The sequence below is a fragment of the Gavia stellata genome, chromosome 3 (assembly GCF_030936135.1).
Source record: "Gavia stellata isolate bGavSte3 chromosome 3, bGavSte3.hap2, whole genome shotgun sequence".
NCBI lineage: Eukaryota > Metazoa > Chordata > Aves > Gaviiformes > Gaviidae > Gavia > Gavia stellata.
This window is the reverse complement of record NC_082596.1, coordinates 18,358,751-18,376,384: the sequence shown is the minus strand read 5'-3', so window position 1 is coordinate 18,376,384 and position 17,634 is coordinate 18,358,751. Positions and strand designations below refer to the sequence as shown.

Genomic DNA, 17,634 nt, shown 5'->3' with positions numbered 1-17,634 from the left:
AGACACTCAAAGTAATGCTTGGTGTGGGTATATGTATGTGTCTGTATTTATTGTTAATTGTTTTCTGAGCTTTTTAGAAATATTAACCTTCATAGGTCATTCCAGTAACATTTTCAAACTTTCTCTGATATGAAGAGAACAGCTTTAAGAAAAGCTTATTTTAACTTAATCATATTTTAACTTAATCATGTTTTCCAAGAACTGTGGGGGTTTTCAGCAAAATACCAGCTATCTGCATATATGTATAGAAAGATCTTATTTTTTTTCCCTATTCCCAAAACCATTTGTGCCTTTTACAGTAAACAGTGCCTTGTCATAGGAAAAATGAGCCCACTGTCTCCAAGAAGTATATACTGATAACCGTATCTCTACTTAATACTGCCAAATCCATTAGATGGAAATCAGCTTTTCTCTTTTTGGCTTTTTGACATGGTAGTTCTTGATATACAATGGCCTCCTTTCCATGGAGGAGGAGTAATGAGTGTGTTCGCACAGAAAAGCATCTGTAGCGTTAGGTTTATAGGCTAAGTATACTCAGACATAGATGTCTACTTTTTTACTTTATTAGGAATGTTCTAAGTGCTAAATTTTTACACATACACACAAAAAGTTAACCTACAACCCCTCCAAAATTGTGGTATGCTTTAATCTCAAGCAGTATTGCTTCCACACACTATATTCAGATATTTCACTATATCTAGTATTTCCTATATTGCTGCTCTAAATCACACCCTGCTGAGCGTGCAAGCACAGTAAATCCTGCTCATGCAGTCGACATGCAAATGGAAAAAAATACCTTTCTAACAAGCTCTTTGAATCCCCTTTGGTGACCTTTTAAGAAACCTGTCTTTCTCCATTGACTATGTTGGAAGGAAAGCTTGGAATGGTAAAGCAATGGGCATATATTTGTAAAAAACATGCAGCAGAAGCTTGGGAAAAAAAAAATTTGTATTCAGAAGATATTTCAGTTACAATAACATAAAACCCTTTATATTTTCTTCAGAAGTCCTTCAATTGCCTTTTCAAGTCTGACTATTAAGAACTACCTTTTCAGCATATGTAGCATTTAAGTAGCATTTTACACATTCAAAACACAATCTTAATTTATTTCAATTCTACTTCTAAGTACTCAGGTGGTGGTTTATGTGATACTATAAAACAGACATGGTATTCTGAGCAAAAAGAAAATTAGAAATGCTTTGTAAGTAGCCAACATATGACAATTTTAAGTAAAGCATGCTGATTAATAATTAATAATAATTATTAATAATGGTTTAATATTTTTATATACATGTACGCTATTAATAGTTATTAATAATAGTTTAATACATTTATATACATGTATGCTATACTATCGTCTAATAATAAATATAATTTTTATTATTTCAAAGGACAATTTTTTTTGTTTAGTATCTTTATCAATGATCTGGATGAGGGGATCAAGTCCACCCTCAGTAAGTTTGCAGATGCCAGGCACCAAGTTGGGCAGGAGTGTTGATCTGCTTGAGGGTAGGAAGGCTCTGCAGAGGGGTTTGGACAGGCTGGATCAATGGGCCGAGGCCAATTGGATGAGGTTCAATAAGGCCAAGTGCCGAGTCCTACATTTGGGTCCCAACAACACCATGCAACGCTACAGGTTTGGGGACGAGCGGCTGGAAAGCTGCCCTGCAGAAAAGGACCTGGGGGTGTTGATTGACAGCTGACTGAAGATGAGCCAGCAGTGTGCCCAGGTGGCCAAGAAGGCCAACGCCATCCTGGCCTGTATCAGAAACAGTGTGGCCAGCAGGAGTAGGGAAGTGATTGTGCTCCTGTACTCAGTGCTGGTGAGGCTGCACCTTGAATCCTGTGTTCAGTTTTGGGCCCCTCACTACAAGAAGGACATTGAGGTGCTGGAGTGTGTCCAGAGAAGGGCGACGAAGCTGGCGAGGGGTCTGGAGCACAAGTCTTATGAGGAGCGGCTGAGGGAACTGGGGTTGTTTAGCCTGGAGAAGAGGAGGCTGAGGGGAGACCTTACCGCTCTCTACAATTACCTGAAAGGAGGTTGCAGAGAGGTGGGTGTTGGTCTCTTCTCCCAAGTGACTAGCGACAGGACAAGAAGAAATGGCCTCAAGTTGTGCCAGGGGAGGTTCAGGCTGGATATTAGGAAAAACTTCTTCACTGAAAGGGTTGTCAGACACTGGAATAAGCTGCCCAGGGAAGTGGTGAATTCACCCTCCCTGGAGGTATTTAAAAGATGTGTGGATGAGGTGCTTAGGGACATGGTTTAGTGGTGGACTTAGCAGGGTTAGGTTAATGGTTGGACTTGATGATCTTAGAGGTCTTTCCCAACCTAAAGGATTTTATGATTTTATGATTCTCTGATTATGTAATCAATATTGAATGATTCATGAAAAAGCTGTCAACATTTAATATATTACAAAATAATAAACAGTGAAATTAAAATTTTCTGTGCAGTTTTCCATCCTAAAAGTTTTCAGATGTAAACGTGATCTGAGCTACCTCAAATAGCTGTCACAAAGTTAGTACAGATAGAAAGAAAAAAAAAAATTATACCGAAAAGTATGAATTACTACAAATTAAACCAAGAGCTACCATCAGAACCAAAACAAAAAACAGGTACTTCCTCTGACGTTTCATTTTTCAGGAAAACGTTTATTTGGGAGAAGATGAGGCTGCAGGCATCCCTTTTCCCAGCTCCTAATAATGTGACTTTTCCCCCAGGTCATATGACAGAGGAGTGGACATGTAGTTCAAGGTCCTCTCTCCTTCCTTATAATGCGTATGCATCTGTTTTTTAGCATGGTCTTTAATCACTAAACCTCCATGACTATAGTACGTGATTGTGTACATAAGACTGGGAATTAAGATTTCTTGTTGCAATCATAATTAAGAATGTTTCTGTTGCTTTTAAACATCATGGTATGGAATTGCTCTGTGAGCAATCCCAGGACTTTTTGTCTTTTGTTTAAAAGAAAACCAAAACAGTACATGTGAATATTCTGATCACTGATATATTGTTACCAAAAAAGGAAGTGAATAAAACATAGGAAGCTCACAGAAATATTTGAGATTGTTAGATACATCTTTCAGATGGAGATATTTTGAAGCCTGGATTCAAGTACTTCCAAGGATTAAAAAATGGAGTATAATGAACGTAGCAATATTTTTTAGTGATTAATAAATTATTTCTTCTGGTAGGATCAAGGTTTATACACTCAGTCATAAATGTGATTTGCCATTACAGGTTTTTTTGTTGTTCTGTAAACAATTGTTTTTTGCTACCAAAAATTTAAAATTAGCTATAGTTGGTGAAGCTAAGAGAAATCATTAATCATCATCTCTGTCACAGTAATATTGCATCTGCATATGTTAATTACATCCTGTTCTTAACATCCACCATGAAATGCCAAATAGCTTAGCATATTAGCCTGGATAATCTTTGCATGTGTTCATAAAAGAATGAAGCTAATGATTTGGTTCACTTCCCATACTTATTAGGGAGGCACAAGGTCATTTTAAATAATTATTTCAACTAAATGCAAGTCATGCCTAATACACGTAGGACTAGGTCATAAAAAATACTTGGTGCATAAAGGTACAACTGCAAAAACAGCAGCTTTATGCACTGAGCAGATTTTGGAAAACTAGTCCTCTATGATCCTGAAAGTCTCTGCTCAGCTTTTATCCAACTACTAAATCATCAGTTATTGACTTTCAAGGTCTGTAGACACTCATATTTTCTAGTTTTGCACATTCCCAGGAAAGCAAGTTTTGACAGACTGAGCAATTCATCAGCCAGTTCATGCTGAAGCCTGACCAGACCCAGAATATCAGTGTGCCTCAACAAAGATTTCCTGTGGGGCGTGATGTACCAGACATTTTCAGAGAATGCTTAAAGCCACCCCAAAAAGTTGCCCTTCCAATATAATAGAGCCTTGGCCTTCATTTCCTTTTTAATTCTGAATGTGCAATGTATTTTTGCCCACATTTTACCTAAAAGGCTAGACTTTAGAACAAGATAAGACCCATAACTCCATTCTCTATGTGGGCCCTTAAAAATCATCTACCCTGTCTCAGGAGTATGTCTTACTTATCTAATAATTTTCTTCATGGAAATGATCAAATATTAATGACACAAATTCTCTTAGAAGAGAAAAAGCTTTTCTATCTTCTTTGAATTATATTCTTGACAAGACCAATTCTATACATTGTAAAACATGTCCCTTGAGCCCAGAGAGCCATGTGGAGTGTTGGAAGTTCTCTCTTCCTCATCTGAACTATTTAGCTCCAAACATGAGCAAAATGAGAATAATCATTCATAATATTTCTCTTTTCCATATTCTGAGATGCTTTTTCTGTTTTGCTGGTACTCCACCATCCACTTTGCAATAGAAATTTAAGTATACAACAAAGAAAATCCATATTCTGTTTAAAATAAATATATTCAAATCAGAAATGGATCTATCAGCTTTTTTGTCTTCAAATTATGAGAAGGAATTGAAATTAATATGATGATGAGGAGATTTTATTTTAACTTATAAAGCAAATGGTAATTTTATAATTTGGCATTTTTGTGTTATTTATTAATATCTGGATACGTGGCAGAGGTTTTGTGCTTAATCTTACAGAATACATGAAAAGAATGTTGTGTTTTTTTCTGAAATGGTTATCAACTGCTGGTGAGAATTAACACCAAATCAATAAAATAAAATTTGAATATTTTCTTAGAGTTTAAATCTGAAAATGCTTATGCTTGAGATAATCAGTGGTAATATAACTAAAGTCAGGAGACTCCTGAAATGAGTGAAGTTCTTCTTATCCATAAAAGCTTGAATGATTAGATCTTTGGTGCATTTTCAGGCTGAATTTTTCTGGAGACCACATATCCAACAGGTTAAATGATGTACTGTTGTATATACAAAATATTTCATCCACGTGATTAAAAAAATAGTAATAACAAAAAGAAACAAACATATATTGTGACATCCAGAGTATACTTAATCCTCTATTTAAATACATATATATGGTATATATGTCTATACTCTACTGTAAGTTTGCTAATTCAAGAATACAGGTCAGCGTAGAGGATGACATTACTGTTAACCTCTATTTGCAATAATAACTTGTAGCATTATTTATCCAATGCTATTAAAAACTTGAAACAATATTTATCCTGAGTTATTAAATATGTTATTTTTATTAAATATATCATTAAAAGGGCTTTGTTATAAAAGAGAAGTTTATTAAAATTGTTTCTTCTAATTTTGTACCTGTTTCTTCCATATGGCAAAGAAAGAATAATAACAACAGCAACTATAATAAATGAAAAACTGCTCTTACCATGACAACTGGGCAGGGCTCTGTTCCATCCAGGTCTTCCGTCATCTCCCATGATACATGTCAGTGTAGAATATCCTTGAAGAACATAACCTGCATCGCAGTAATATGTAACAGTTGACCCGAGTTTATAATCCATTCCAAGTCTTGTTCCATTCATTATATTTCCAGGATCAAAGCAAGATTCACGAAGCTTTGCTGTAGAGGAAATAAATGTGAACATAATTATGAATATAATTTAAAATATTACAAATATTTTCTGGAGTTCTCTCAAGGTCTTCTTTGAGTACCCTGTAGACACATACATGTTCCTTCTTTTTTTTTTTAAGTATCCTTCCATTCTACATCAAGTGTTCTCTCTCCTTCATTTAAAAGACTGCACAAATTACTATATAATGACCAAAACCATGTCTCCTATCTTTTTCCTAGATAATTCCTATAGAGCTAGATTACAAGTACTATTTTTCCAGAGTTCACTGTGACCAATGATGTATTGGTAGGTAGATGAAGTTAGATCTATGGACACTGTTCCAGTATATGACACATCTTTGTTTTAAAATCTGTGGTCTGAAAACTAGTAAGTGAAAGAAACCAATATAAGTAGCGTGTTACAAAATTGAAAGTATGTAAACAAGAATTTCTTCAGAATTAATAAACCCCAAATGAATATCTATATCTGTGCATATGATATACTGATGTATTTGCATATAGCTTTTTTCCCTCACTGGAGGACAAAGCATGAAAATATTCCTTAAATTTATCTCCTTTTTTTTGTTATTAATAGGTATTTGTTTCAAAATATTGAAATAAATTAAAACATATGCATATGCTTTTATCTTTGCTTCCCTCTTCCTTCTATAATGTGAATACCAGTGTGTTTAATATCCAAGACATAACAAACTGCACAAAAATAACCACTTGCCATTTCTAGTTAACAACATTACTATGCAGAATGGGAGAAAAGGTAAACACTTCCATTAAGAAAAAAAAGTAAACTTCTTGGGAAATGGTAGAAGCTGGAATGAAGCAGATTATTTTGTGCTATGCAGGATGGAGTTTGGAGTAATTTATTTATCAAGCAGAAGATAGAAATTTCAGATTTTTTTCTTTACCATTTAAGGGTGTTGTGGAGAAGATCAATAGGGAACACTAATTCACTTTCTGCAACATCAGTGCCAACTTCCTAATACATCAAAAGAGGTGTTTTTTTTACCAGGCATATTTGCAGTGTGGAATTTTCTGCTACAGGCGGGTATGGTTGCCAAAAGACTATATGAGCTTTGAAATTCGTGGAAGGCTATTTAAGAGCTTTAAATACAAAGACAATTAATCTGATTCTGGCAGTACCTAAGCTGGTATCTGAAAGCTTATAGTTAATAGGGAGAAATGATTATATATTTGACTTTTACACAGTTTAGCCACATATCAGCTACTGGTCACTACTAGAGACAAGCTAATAAACTAAGTAGATTGTTGGTTTGATCTCCTAAGGCTATTTTTACGTTGTAGTATTTCTGAGAGAAGAGAAAGAATTAACATTGCAAAACCATAGAAGTACATTTACATTTGAAGATGGAAACACAGAATAATTCTTTTGAAATTTCAACTTCACATCTTCCAAAAGAACGTGAAGATGTCCTAATGTGATTAGCAATTTATTAGGATTTGCATATCTAATCTACAGAGCATGCTTCTGATATGAAAAACAGTACAATAACATGTAATAGCTACATCATACAGTTAATTATTAAGACTAGGTATTTGATATCCACATTGATTCATTTAAGTAGTTGTAGTGTGGTGCCTGTAACATCTGTCTCCTGTTCTGAATGGTGAGGCTTCAAAATACAGCGTAACATTACAAAAAGAAAGGCTAAAACTTTTCTAACACTCATATTCAAAAATTTGGGTGGACAATCAAAACTTAAAATTTACAATTTACTAGAAAGTCTGTAACATATCACATAGATATTAATATTTATTATGTAAGCCAACCACACTGTCGCCTGAGAAGTCTGGCAGACCTTAGGGCAAACTGAAAATTCTTTCAAGTACTCAAGTTCTCAATTAAAAAAAAAAAAAGGAAGAAAAAAAAGGATCATTTAATTTGGGATTATAACTAACATTTTGGCAATTGCCAGTTGGCAATATTTTTTTTTCTTACTGAACTGATATTGATATATTTGTATTGATACACAACTGATATTGTGAGATCACCATTCCTGAGTTTATGATAAGAAATCCATGTTTCATAATTCTAGCAGATCTTTGGATAAAGTAGAGATTAGTACTACATGAGAAATTAAAGAGGGAAGAAGATAAAGTAATCTATGTCTGGTGCATAAATCAAAAACTAAGGAAGGACATGATATGTCACAGAACAAAATTTTCTCTAGGGAAAAATTACAGCCCTGTAATTTTCTTTTCCCCAAAGGTACAGTTGTGACAAACTCCTGAAGTTGCTGACTAAAGAGTAACAAGGTCACTATAGAAATACAGTTTCTTAATAACTATTCTTAAAAATAAAGCCTGAAATACTTAGCACCTTCAAACTACTTTTGCAAATCTGAAGTAGCTGCTAAGTGAACTTGTAAAGAAAGTCAGTACACTATACTACAATATATGAAGACTGAAGTCAAATGTCGCAAAAGGATTCACCAGGTCTAGCTGAGAACCAGTGAAAAAAAGAGCAAATAAGACGACTGTATTAGCAAATTTATAAAAATAAAACAGAAGTGCTCCCAGGAGACAGGAGGAAAAGTCCTTCACCATCAATTTCATATTGCTCCAATTGAAGAACTCAAGACATTGATGACCCCTGTAGCCCTTCCCCTTTCTTTCCCAATAATACCAGTATCATTAAGCTGAAAACACAGAAGGGCAGTGGCAGGTTTAGCAGAACATCAGAGAAAATGTTGAAGAGTGTGTGTGCTACAGTTTTAGCTGTATTATTATGAAAACTTTTTTCTGTAATGGTATTTTTTAAATTATTTTCTCTAATAATTAGGTATGGAGTAAAAATAATTGTTTCATTAGACAGTTAAGATTTGAGTTACAGTAACATCATATTCTTGGCTGTGCATACTAGGCATAAATTCCTTTTGCCCATAATAAAATTTTGCAACAAGCTTCAAGAAAAACAGCAATTACTTCTCTGATAACTTTGGCATACCACTGGATCAATTAAGGCTTCTGAAATACAGGCTGAAAGCAGGTAGCGATACGTACTGCTGCAATCTCAAGTTCAACAAGGAAGTGTCTGTTGGCTAACATATGGTCATGATGCCAAACCCCTCCACAAAACTGGTATCTCAGTGCTTGGAAAACAGCATTGAAAGCAAAGAGAAGCAGGTGCTTTGTCCAGAACTTGATTACTTACTACTCCATGCCTAAGTCTCAAAGAGAACGAAGCCATAATAAGCTTCTTAGAATATTACAGACGCACCTAACTATAGCAAACATGCCATAATTATTCTCCAGAGCACCTTCTCCATTATAAAATAGAAATGAAGGGAGGGAGGGAGGAAGGGAAGAACAAAATCGAACGAGAAACACGATTACAGACCAGACCTGAGACATGGGTCAGGTCTGAGATTTGTATCTGAAAAATATGGCCTGTCAATGAAATACAACTTGAGTACTACTGCCACTTAAAATAGGATTAGTGTATATACAGGACACAACTGCAGCTGCTACAATTTGTGTGAAAAAGTTAAGTTCATTGAATCGGAACAATTTAGGTTGGAAGAGATGTAGCACAACCCCCACACAAAGCAGGGCCAATTTGACTACATTGCTCAGGCCTTTGTCCAGTCCAGTTATGATTTCAAAAGATTCAGATGACATGATCTCAGGGCAACCAGTTCCAATGTCTGACTACCCTCAGAGTGATTTTTTTTTTTTCTTACGATCTAATTGAAATTTCTCTTGTTGCAACTTGTGCTTATTATCTCCCATCTTATCACTATGTGCCCCTGAGAAGAGTCTGGCTCTGTCTTTTCTATATACTCTCATTTGGTAGCTGAAGCAAACCCAGTTCCCTCAACCTCTCCTTTGTATGTTACTCCTAATCATCTTGGTGACTCTCCACTGGACTGGACTTACTTCTGTGTGTCAAAATTGTGCCAGCACTGGTGAGCCCTTAAATGTACTCCAGGTGTATCACTTCCCTGGATCTGCCGATTCCACTCTTGCTTCCAGTCTTCCACTCTCAGCCCAGAAGGCTGCTGGCCTTCTTTACCATAAGGAAACACTGCTGACTTATGGTCAATTTGTACACAAGGCCCTCCAGATCCTTTTCTGCAGACCTTTACCCTACCCAGTCAGCTGCCAGCCTTTACTGTTGCACAGAGTTATTTCATTGAAGATGCAGGAATTTGCATTTGCCTTTGTCAAAGGCTCCTGTCAGCCTGATTCTCCAGCCTCAAAAGATCCCTTTCAATAGCAATGCTACCTTCCAGAGTACTGACATTTCTCCCCAAACCGGTGTTGTCCACAAACTTGCTCTGTCCCATCATACAGGTCATCAATAAAGAGAATACTGCCCACATTATTAATCGTAATTAATAATAGCCAAGAGTCTGAGATCAGCAATCAAGTCAATTTTTCTCCCATGTTATCATCCACTTATCCAGCCCATATCTCATCAAATTGGACTCTCAGGATACTGGGGGAGAGTGTGTCAAAAGCCTTTCTGAAGTCAGGGTGTTCAATATCCACTACTCCCCCCTTGTCCACACAGCCTTTCATCTCCTCTTAGACAGTGATATGTTGGTTGGGCACGATTCCCCATGCAAATCCATGCAGACTGTTCCCAAACAGCTATTTGTCCTTTGTTTTGGAAATAGTTTTCAGAAGGATTTGCTCCATAATCTTTCCAGGGATTGAGTTTAAAGTGACCAGCCCTGTACTTCCCCAAGTCCTATTCTCAGTCTTCTTCAAGGTGCACATGAGATTTATCTTTTCCGTTCACCAGGAACCACACTGACTGCCATGACCTTTCAGAGATGATAGAAAGCAGCTTTGCAGCGGCATGAGCCAGCTTGCTCAACACTCCTGGGTGCATCTTATCTGTTCCAATGGGGATATGTACAACCAGATGGCTCAATTGCTTCCTGACTCTTTCATCCTCCACTGTGGATAATGCTGCACTCCCACAAACCCTACTAGTAGGTTCAGGGAGGACTAGGGACAAAAAATAACAGTAAAAAACAAGGTAAAAAGGTATTAAGTACCACAACCTTTTCCATTTTCTTTTCATGGGTCCTCAGCTCTAATGGTGAGTAACCATTCCAGCAGAGCATTTGCCCTAGTCAGCTAGGGGATCACCGGCATCAAAAAGTTTTCATGAACATACTCAAGAGATCCCTTGGACTGCTTGTGCTAAGCCACATCATCCTTGCAGCAGCTGGTCTGTGTCAGGCACCTACAACAGTATAATATGTAGTAGGTTTCCTCAACTAAACTAACGATTCTCTGCTCTTGAAAATGTTAATCCTTCACAAAACAGCAGATCTTATTCAAAGTTTAAAACTTCTTAGGTGTACACCTTAAATCCATTCTTTACCTTCCTTTGCCTTTTCCTTCCTATTTATGATATAGCACACCATTAATAACTCCTCCCTGAAGTCTGCTGCTCTGTAAGTTCCTTGCCCATTCACACATTATATGGTAAAAAAAAAAAGACACTTGGGTCATAAAACATTCTATTAACAGTTTTATCCTCAATAATGTAATTATTCATTTTGGCTAAATTAAATACATGTCAGTTTTCTATTGCAGATATCATGCTTACATTATTTTATACAATCCACTATGCAAGAAACTAACAAAAAAGTTTTAAGGATCTTCACAACTGCTCTTTTACCAACTAATAACAGTTGTATCACTTTTAAATTTTATGACACAGAATAATAGAATCATTTAGGTTGAAAAAGACCTTTAAGATCATCCAGTCGGACCTTAAACCCAACACTGCCAAGTCCACTACTAAACTGTGTCCTTAAGTGCCACATCTACACATCTTTTAAATACCTCCAGGGATGGTGACTCAACCACTTCCGTGGGCAGCCTGTTCCAATGCTTGATAACCCTGAAAGGGTTAGTGAAGAAATTTTTCCTAACACCCAATCTAAACCTCCCCTGGTGCAACTTAAGGCCATTTCCTCTTATCCTATCATTTGTCACTTGGGAGAAGGCACCAGCACCCACCTCTCTACAACCTCCTTTCAGGTAGTTGTAGAGAGCCATAAGGTCTTGCCTCAGCCTCCTTTCCTCCAGACTAGACAACCCCAGTTGCCTCAGCTGCTCCTCGTAAGACTTATTCTCTAGACTTTTCACCAGCTTTGTTGCCCTTCTTTAGACACGCTCCAGCACCTCAATCTCTTTCTTGAAGTGAGGGGCCCAAAACTGAACACAGTATTCGAGATGCAGCCTCACAGTGAGTGTTCTTATGATACTCCTAAAATAAGTTAAGCAGTGCAGTGTCATATTTAACAGACAGTCCCAGTAAAAACGGAATAATTCACTGAGTAAACTGGTCCTCTGTTTAAAGGATTTTGAGCTGTCCAAATTCAATAATCCTTGAAAATTTTTAATGGGAATTAAAACACTTCCTTTTGTTCACGTCTCATTGTTCTAAGGTAGATGTTGAAAAGCATACTCCAGAAATTCTGAGAAAAGCAGGAGATATAACCATATCAGGTGAACAGGGAAAATTAGGATTAGGTTGATTCCTTTCTCAAACTTCCCCTCACTTACATATACACACACAAACACATAATCTAATGCCTACATCCTTCCATTACTTGGATTTCCAGTCCCTTTACAGATGTGGTGAAAATCTACATAATTTCTTTAGCATTGTGACTCCTGGAAGAAAAGAAAGAAATAAGAGATCTTAATGGCACACACAGGCTAACAGTAATGTTAGCAATAGTATTCTGCCTTGATTCCAAAGTGCAGCGGTTCCCTTCTTTGTTTAAACCTAAATCAAGAATGAGAAGAGACTGTGTCCCTAATGACTATCCTACACAGTTGGATTAGTGGATGGGAGAAACCCTTTAATTCTATAAGACAAGACTGTATTCAACAGCACAGCAGAAAGAGATTGGGCCCTTTGAAAAATCAATATACTTTCTTGTTCTTTAGAAGTTCTGCATCCCTGAACTGCTTTCTGTAGCACTTCCATCTGCATTTATCATTCTTCAATTTAATTGAGAAGGAAGAAGAAATATTTTTAAATTATGTGGAACATACACCTAGGCTCACCATCAACATGTTTGAGAGCTGCTTTTAACTTCTAAGGACTAGCTCATACTGTGGAGACCACTTCCTTTACATCTGTAGAATCCAACGACTTTAGGGAAGTAAGGGAGACTTTGTAGGTTTGCCAAAGCAACAAATGCATCAGTCTTTCCCTTATATACCTTTGCATTTACGAATTACTTTCAGAATAAATGGAAAAGAAAATAAGTCCAAGGAAGTTAGGATGTATTGCCTTTACACCAGCAACATCTGCATTTTCCCTCTCGTTGTCTTTACAGATTATTGGATATTTTCTTTTAATAACAAATATTTCTGTTTCTTGAGCCACACAAAGGCAGTTACGAAAGCTCTCGTTGATTATAAATTTTACAAGCCTGTATTTTCTTGTTTACTGTGTTATGAGCTCAGACAGATCTGTCTGAGACAGGTAGACAGCTCTACCATGGCCTATCATACAAAGGTCTAGCCAAAAGATTTTTTCATTTTCATTATTTGTCTCCTGGATTCTAGCACATCATTTCACCTTACAGGATCTTAAAAGCACACATGCCAACATGCCCTACTATGTAAAGGAAAAATAAATTATATTCTGCAAAAAACATGTATATATGTTGTTAAGTTTTGTCACTGCATCATTATTTTTGAAACATGTAAACTGCCGTCTGAATTTTTTTTTTAAATCATGCATTTAACATTATCATGTATCAGCTAAATGAAATCATACTAGAAGCTTTATCTTAAATTAGTACCTTTATAACATTATTTTTTGTATGTCTAGATAATACACATTATCATACTCTCAGGCAAAACCAAAACACTACCAAGCAGAAAACTATGAGAAATTAGAACAGATTAAAATATGCACTCATGCATTGAACTCTTTTAATAGAAAAGGAAAATAATTTTATTTACCTTTGTATTCCAGGTGGAATCCAGTAAAGCTAACAGATCCATCACTCCGAAAAGCCAGATGCATGGTATTTGAACTGCTTTCTATTCTCTCTGGCAGCTTGCTATCTTGAAAGCTCCCAATCAGTGGGCTATTACCATCTGGCCCATCATAGATATAAAGAAAATCATAATTTGGTTCTATACTGAAACTGTAGAACAAAAAAGAGAAATATTAGATAGAATATGTTTTGCCTAACATTTTCACTCTTATTAGCCTAAATAAAAGTTTACTATCACTGTTTTCATAAAAGGAAAAAAAAACCATCCACTGTCAGAATAATGGTTTGTAGAAGTGTTTTATTAGAAAACAACAGAAATACTGTATTTATTGGTTCTCTGCTTAGAAACAATATTTTGCCGCTAGCCAGAAAAAAATAAAGTTTTTAAATAGAAAAAAAATAATAAAAATATTTCTAAAGCTTTAGAGAAATCAACAACATAGATCTACTGGAACTCTTGGCAGAAATGCTTTATGATATAATGCAGTCATCTGCAGAGTAGAGTGTACACAGCTTCCAGTCAGACTGAACACTTTCACACAACCAGGGGATGCTCTTCCAGTAACCCTAAGAGCAAGAAGCATTTTGACTATAATCAGTTTAAATGAAAAAGTGTAGTATTGATACCTCATTTTTTCTTTTAAACTTAGTTTTAGTTAATTTTAAAAATTTAATTAATTTAGTTTATTATGTAACTATAGTTCATTAACTAACTTAATTAGTTAATTTTGAACTTAATTTTAGTTAAGGGCAGAAAGTTAACCAAATTTACTTATAAGGTTATCCCTGTACAGAAAAAGTTTAAAAAAAAATTGTTAGCGAAAGAATGAAAAATCCAACCACTAGAATTATTTTCTCTCTACTTGACACTAGCTCCTGATTAAAATAAATGTAGGCATTGAAGATCTGATACAGCTCCATCAGGGAAAATATTTTTTAACTTCTGGATTATTTCAGAAATATTTCCTTACAAAAGAAAAGAAATACAAAAGTCAGATGTTAACAGCTTCGATTTTTGATGTGCCATAGTTTGTCTCGAGTTTAAAAGGGTCAGCTGGAGTAAGTCCCACTCAAAAGCATATTTAACAGTACTCAGTGGAGTATCCAGAATTTAGTTTATACAGGAACGGGGTTTTTTTCTCACTCTGCAACAGTCTGCGTATCGTAAGTGAGGCAAGTCTCAGTAAGTACGCAATCTACTTTGACCAAGAATAAGTTTGTCAACTTCTGCCAAGAATCATAGCAATTGTCCGGATTTTATGAACAACTTGGCAGTACTCGGGATCTATAAACTGTTCACATACTATACTGAGTCACATTGTAAAATATTGTTTTTATCCCAGGATGGAGGACTCTTATATCTAAATGCACAATATAAAGAGCAAATATTCTTAAATATTTTGAGCTCATGATATTTCAGCAACCAAAAAAAAAAAAGTGCTACTGCACAGTAGAAAGTTGCTTAGCAACTTACAGCATTCTGAAATCACCAACAAAATAGTTAAATTGTTAATTATGTCAATATAATTGAGTGATTAATTTTCTTGGAAGGAATTCTCCAAAACACATACTATATCACTGAGCACCAAGAATAGACAACTATATGACCTGCATCAGTAAACAAGTCATCACATTATCACTGATCAGAACAATAAAGCCACTATTCTAGAACATCCAGCATAAGAAAGACTTAAATGTGATGTACAATTTGAAATACGATTTTTAACTTTTCTGTGACATCATCATATGCCCCAGTTGGGATGCATATTTTTCACACATAATATGTGTATTAATTTGGTTACACAGGTTACATACAATGCAGACAGCAAAAGTTCCTCTGTGGATTCCATTAAGTGCAACAATTTAATATTGCATTGTGATAAAGGAAAATGCTAAAACAGTTCCATTTAATAACCAGAACAACATGAAGTATCTTGTTGAAGTACCCTAAAATGATGTGGACTAATAAAACTAAATTTAAAGACTACTTTTGAAATTTTGCTTAAATAGCAGGTGAATGTTTCCTGCAAAATATCATGACTCAATAGTCTTCATCATTAAAGACCATCCTCCTGGGTTGGGGACAATTCAGTGAGTAACTCCATGCTGCCTTCTCAGGAAGAGAATTTTGGTAAATTGAGCACTACCCAGTTCCACATTAGTCAGTGTAAACAGAGAGTGCTTTTAGCTGAACAGGAGCAATGAGCTCCGAAGCTCCACCTCTATGTATACTCACTAATGTATTTGTTGTGACTACTAACAAAGATAACAATTACTAATGACTTTGATAGTTATAATAAGTACACATATGTGACCCTACAAAGCTCTGAATAACTGCCAATAATAAAGTTACAAACATGACTTGAAAAATTACGAGCAAGTAGCAGTTTACCTGATAAATGCTAATGATATAACATAATCATTATTAACAGTGATAGTCCAGTCACAATCTCTGCTGTGGGGATAAGGATGAGGGAAGTTTGGTGAAAGTATAAAACCTGATGAGCCAGTCAAGTTTCCTCCACAGGGAGCTGTGAATAAAAGTAAATTGGAATTGAGGAAAGAAGGTAAGAGAAAAAGAAGCAAGTACCAGCAATCTGTTCACTGACATTTAATGTCCTGCAAAAGTTAAATAAGAAACAAATGAAATATTTACAAAGTTTTAATAGAAAAAATAATGTATTCACATTTCTCCTTAGACAAATACTAATACTACTAAGTGAAGCACTTGTTCTTGAACTCTGTGTCCTTTTATTTGCTTGCCTAATGGTATGTCAAGACTTTTCTGAAAATACTGGAACTTGAAAAATGCTCTGGCTGCAGACATAAAAAAATGACCGGACAAGCTTTGCACTTTCCACTTCTTATTAAAGGCATCCTAAAAGAAGCTTCTTAGGTTATGAAATATGATCTACTTACACTGATAATGCAACTACCTGCATTTTCACCAGAAAGCACTGATTAGTAATTTGGATCAAGACTGATATAATATAAATGAAATTCAACAAAAACATTCTAGTAATTGAAGTTTTCAAATTCACAGATAAATAAAGTATCTTACAGCCACATGCAGAATAGAACAAACACATTTCTCTGTGTAATTCTGAGGTTCCTAAATGTTGTGTGTTTGTGGTCCAGAAAAGTAAATACTTAACAAAAAGAAGGAAAGTATATCTACCCTCATGAAATTTTCTATTTCAGCACTCTTTAACTGAGACTTCATATAAGAACAAGAGAATAAGCACATTTTCTAAAGGTCTTTTTTGAAAAAACTTATTAAGTTTTATTCAAAATATTCTAGATAAGATTTATAAAGACTTATAATTTTGCAAAATTGAATTCCACAAAGCAATCATCTGCACTATCAGGGAAAGGAGTTGATCACTCAGGTCTTCTACAACAGAGATTCTGTGAGCTCAAAGGTTATTTAAATCACTTATAGAATGATAGAATCATTTAGGTTGGAAAACACCTTTAAGATCATCAAGACCAACTGTAAACCTAACAGTGCCAAGTCCACCACTAAACCACGTCCCTAGGTGCCACATCTACACGTCTTTCAAATACCTCCAGGGATGGTGACTCAACCACTTCCCTGGGCAGCCTGTTCCAATGTCTGACAACCCTTTCAGGGACGAAATTTTTCCTAATATCCAATCTAAACCTCCCCTGGTGCAACTTGAGGCCATTTCGTCTCAATCTATCACTTGTTACTTGGGAAAAGAAACCAACACCCACCTCGCGAAAATCTCCTTTCAGGTAGTTGTAGAGAGTGATAAGGTCACCTCTCAACCTCCTTTTCTACAGGTTAAACAACCCCGGTTTCCTCAGCTGCTCCTCATAAGACTTGTGCTCTAATCCGTTGTTGTGGTTTAATCCAGCTGGCAATTAAGCACCACACAGCTGCTCACTCACTCCCCGCACCCCCCCCCCCAACCCCTCCCTCCCCCACTGGGATGGGGGAGACAATAGGAAAGGTAAAAATGAGAAAGTTCATGGGTTGAGATAAGAACAGTTTAATACATGAAATTAAATAAAATAATAAAATAATAAAATAAAATAATACTAATACTACTAATAA

The 17,634-nt window shown here is 35.8% G+C and overlaps 1 protein-coding gene across 3 annotated transcripts in view; it reads right to left on the bottom strand.

The window, feature by feature from the left end:
• Window positions 1–17,634, bottom strand: part of CSMD3 (CUB and Sushi multiple domains 3) — a 731,455-nt gene that overhangs the window by 205,876 nt on the left and 507,945 nt on the right. For all 3 annotated transcript variants that reach the window (XM_059815714.1, XM_059815715.1, XM_059815716.1), the window contains 3 exons: window positions 15,946–16,084; window positions 13,516–13,703; window positions 5,341–5,535 (listed from right to left, as the gene is read on the bottom strand). In XM_059815714.1, the coding sequence (XP_059671697.1) occupies window positions 5,341–5,535; window positions 13,516–13,703; window positions 15,946–16,084 (522 nt within the window). The remainder of the gene's footprint in view (window positions 1–5,340; window positions 5,536–13,515; window positions 13,704–15,945; window positions 16,085–17,634) is intronic.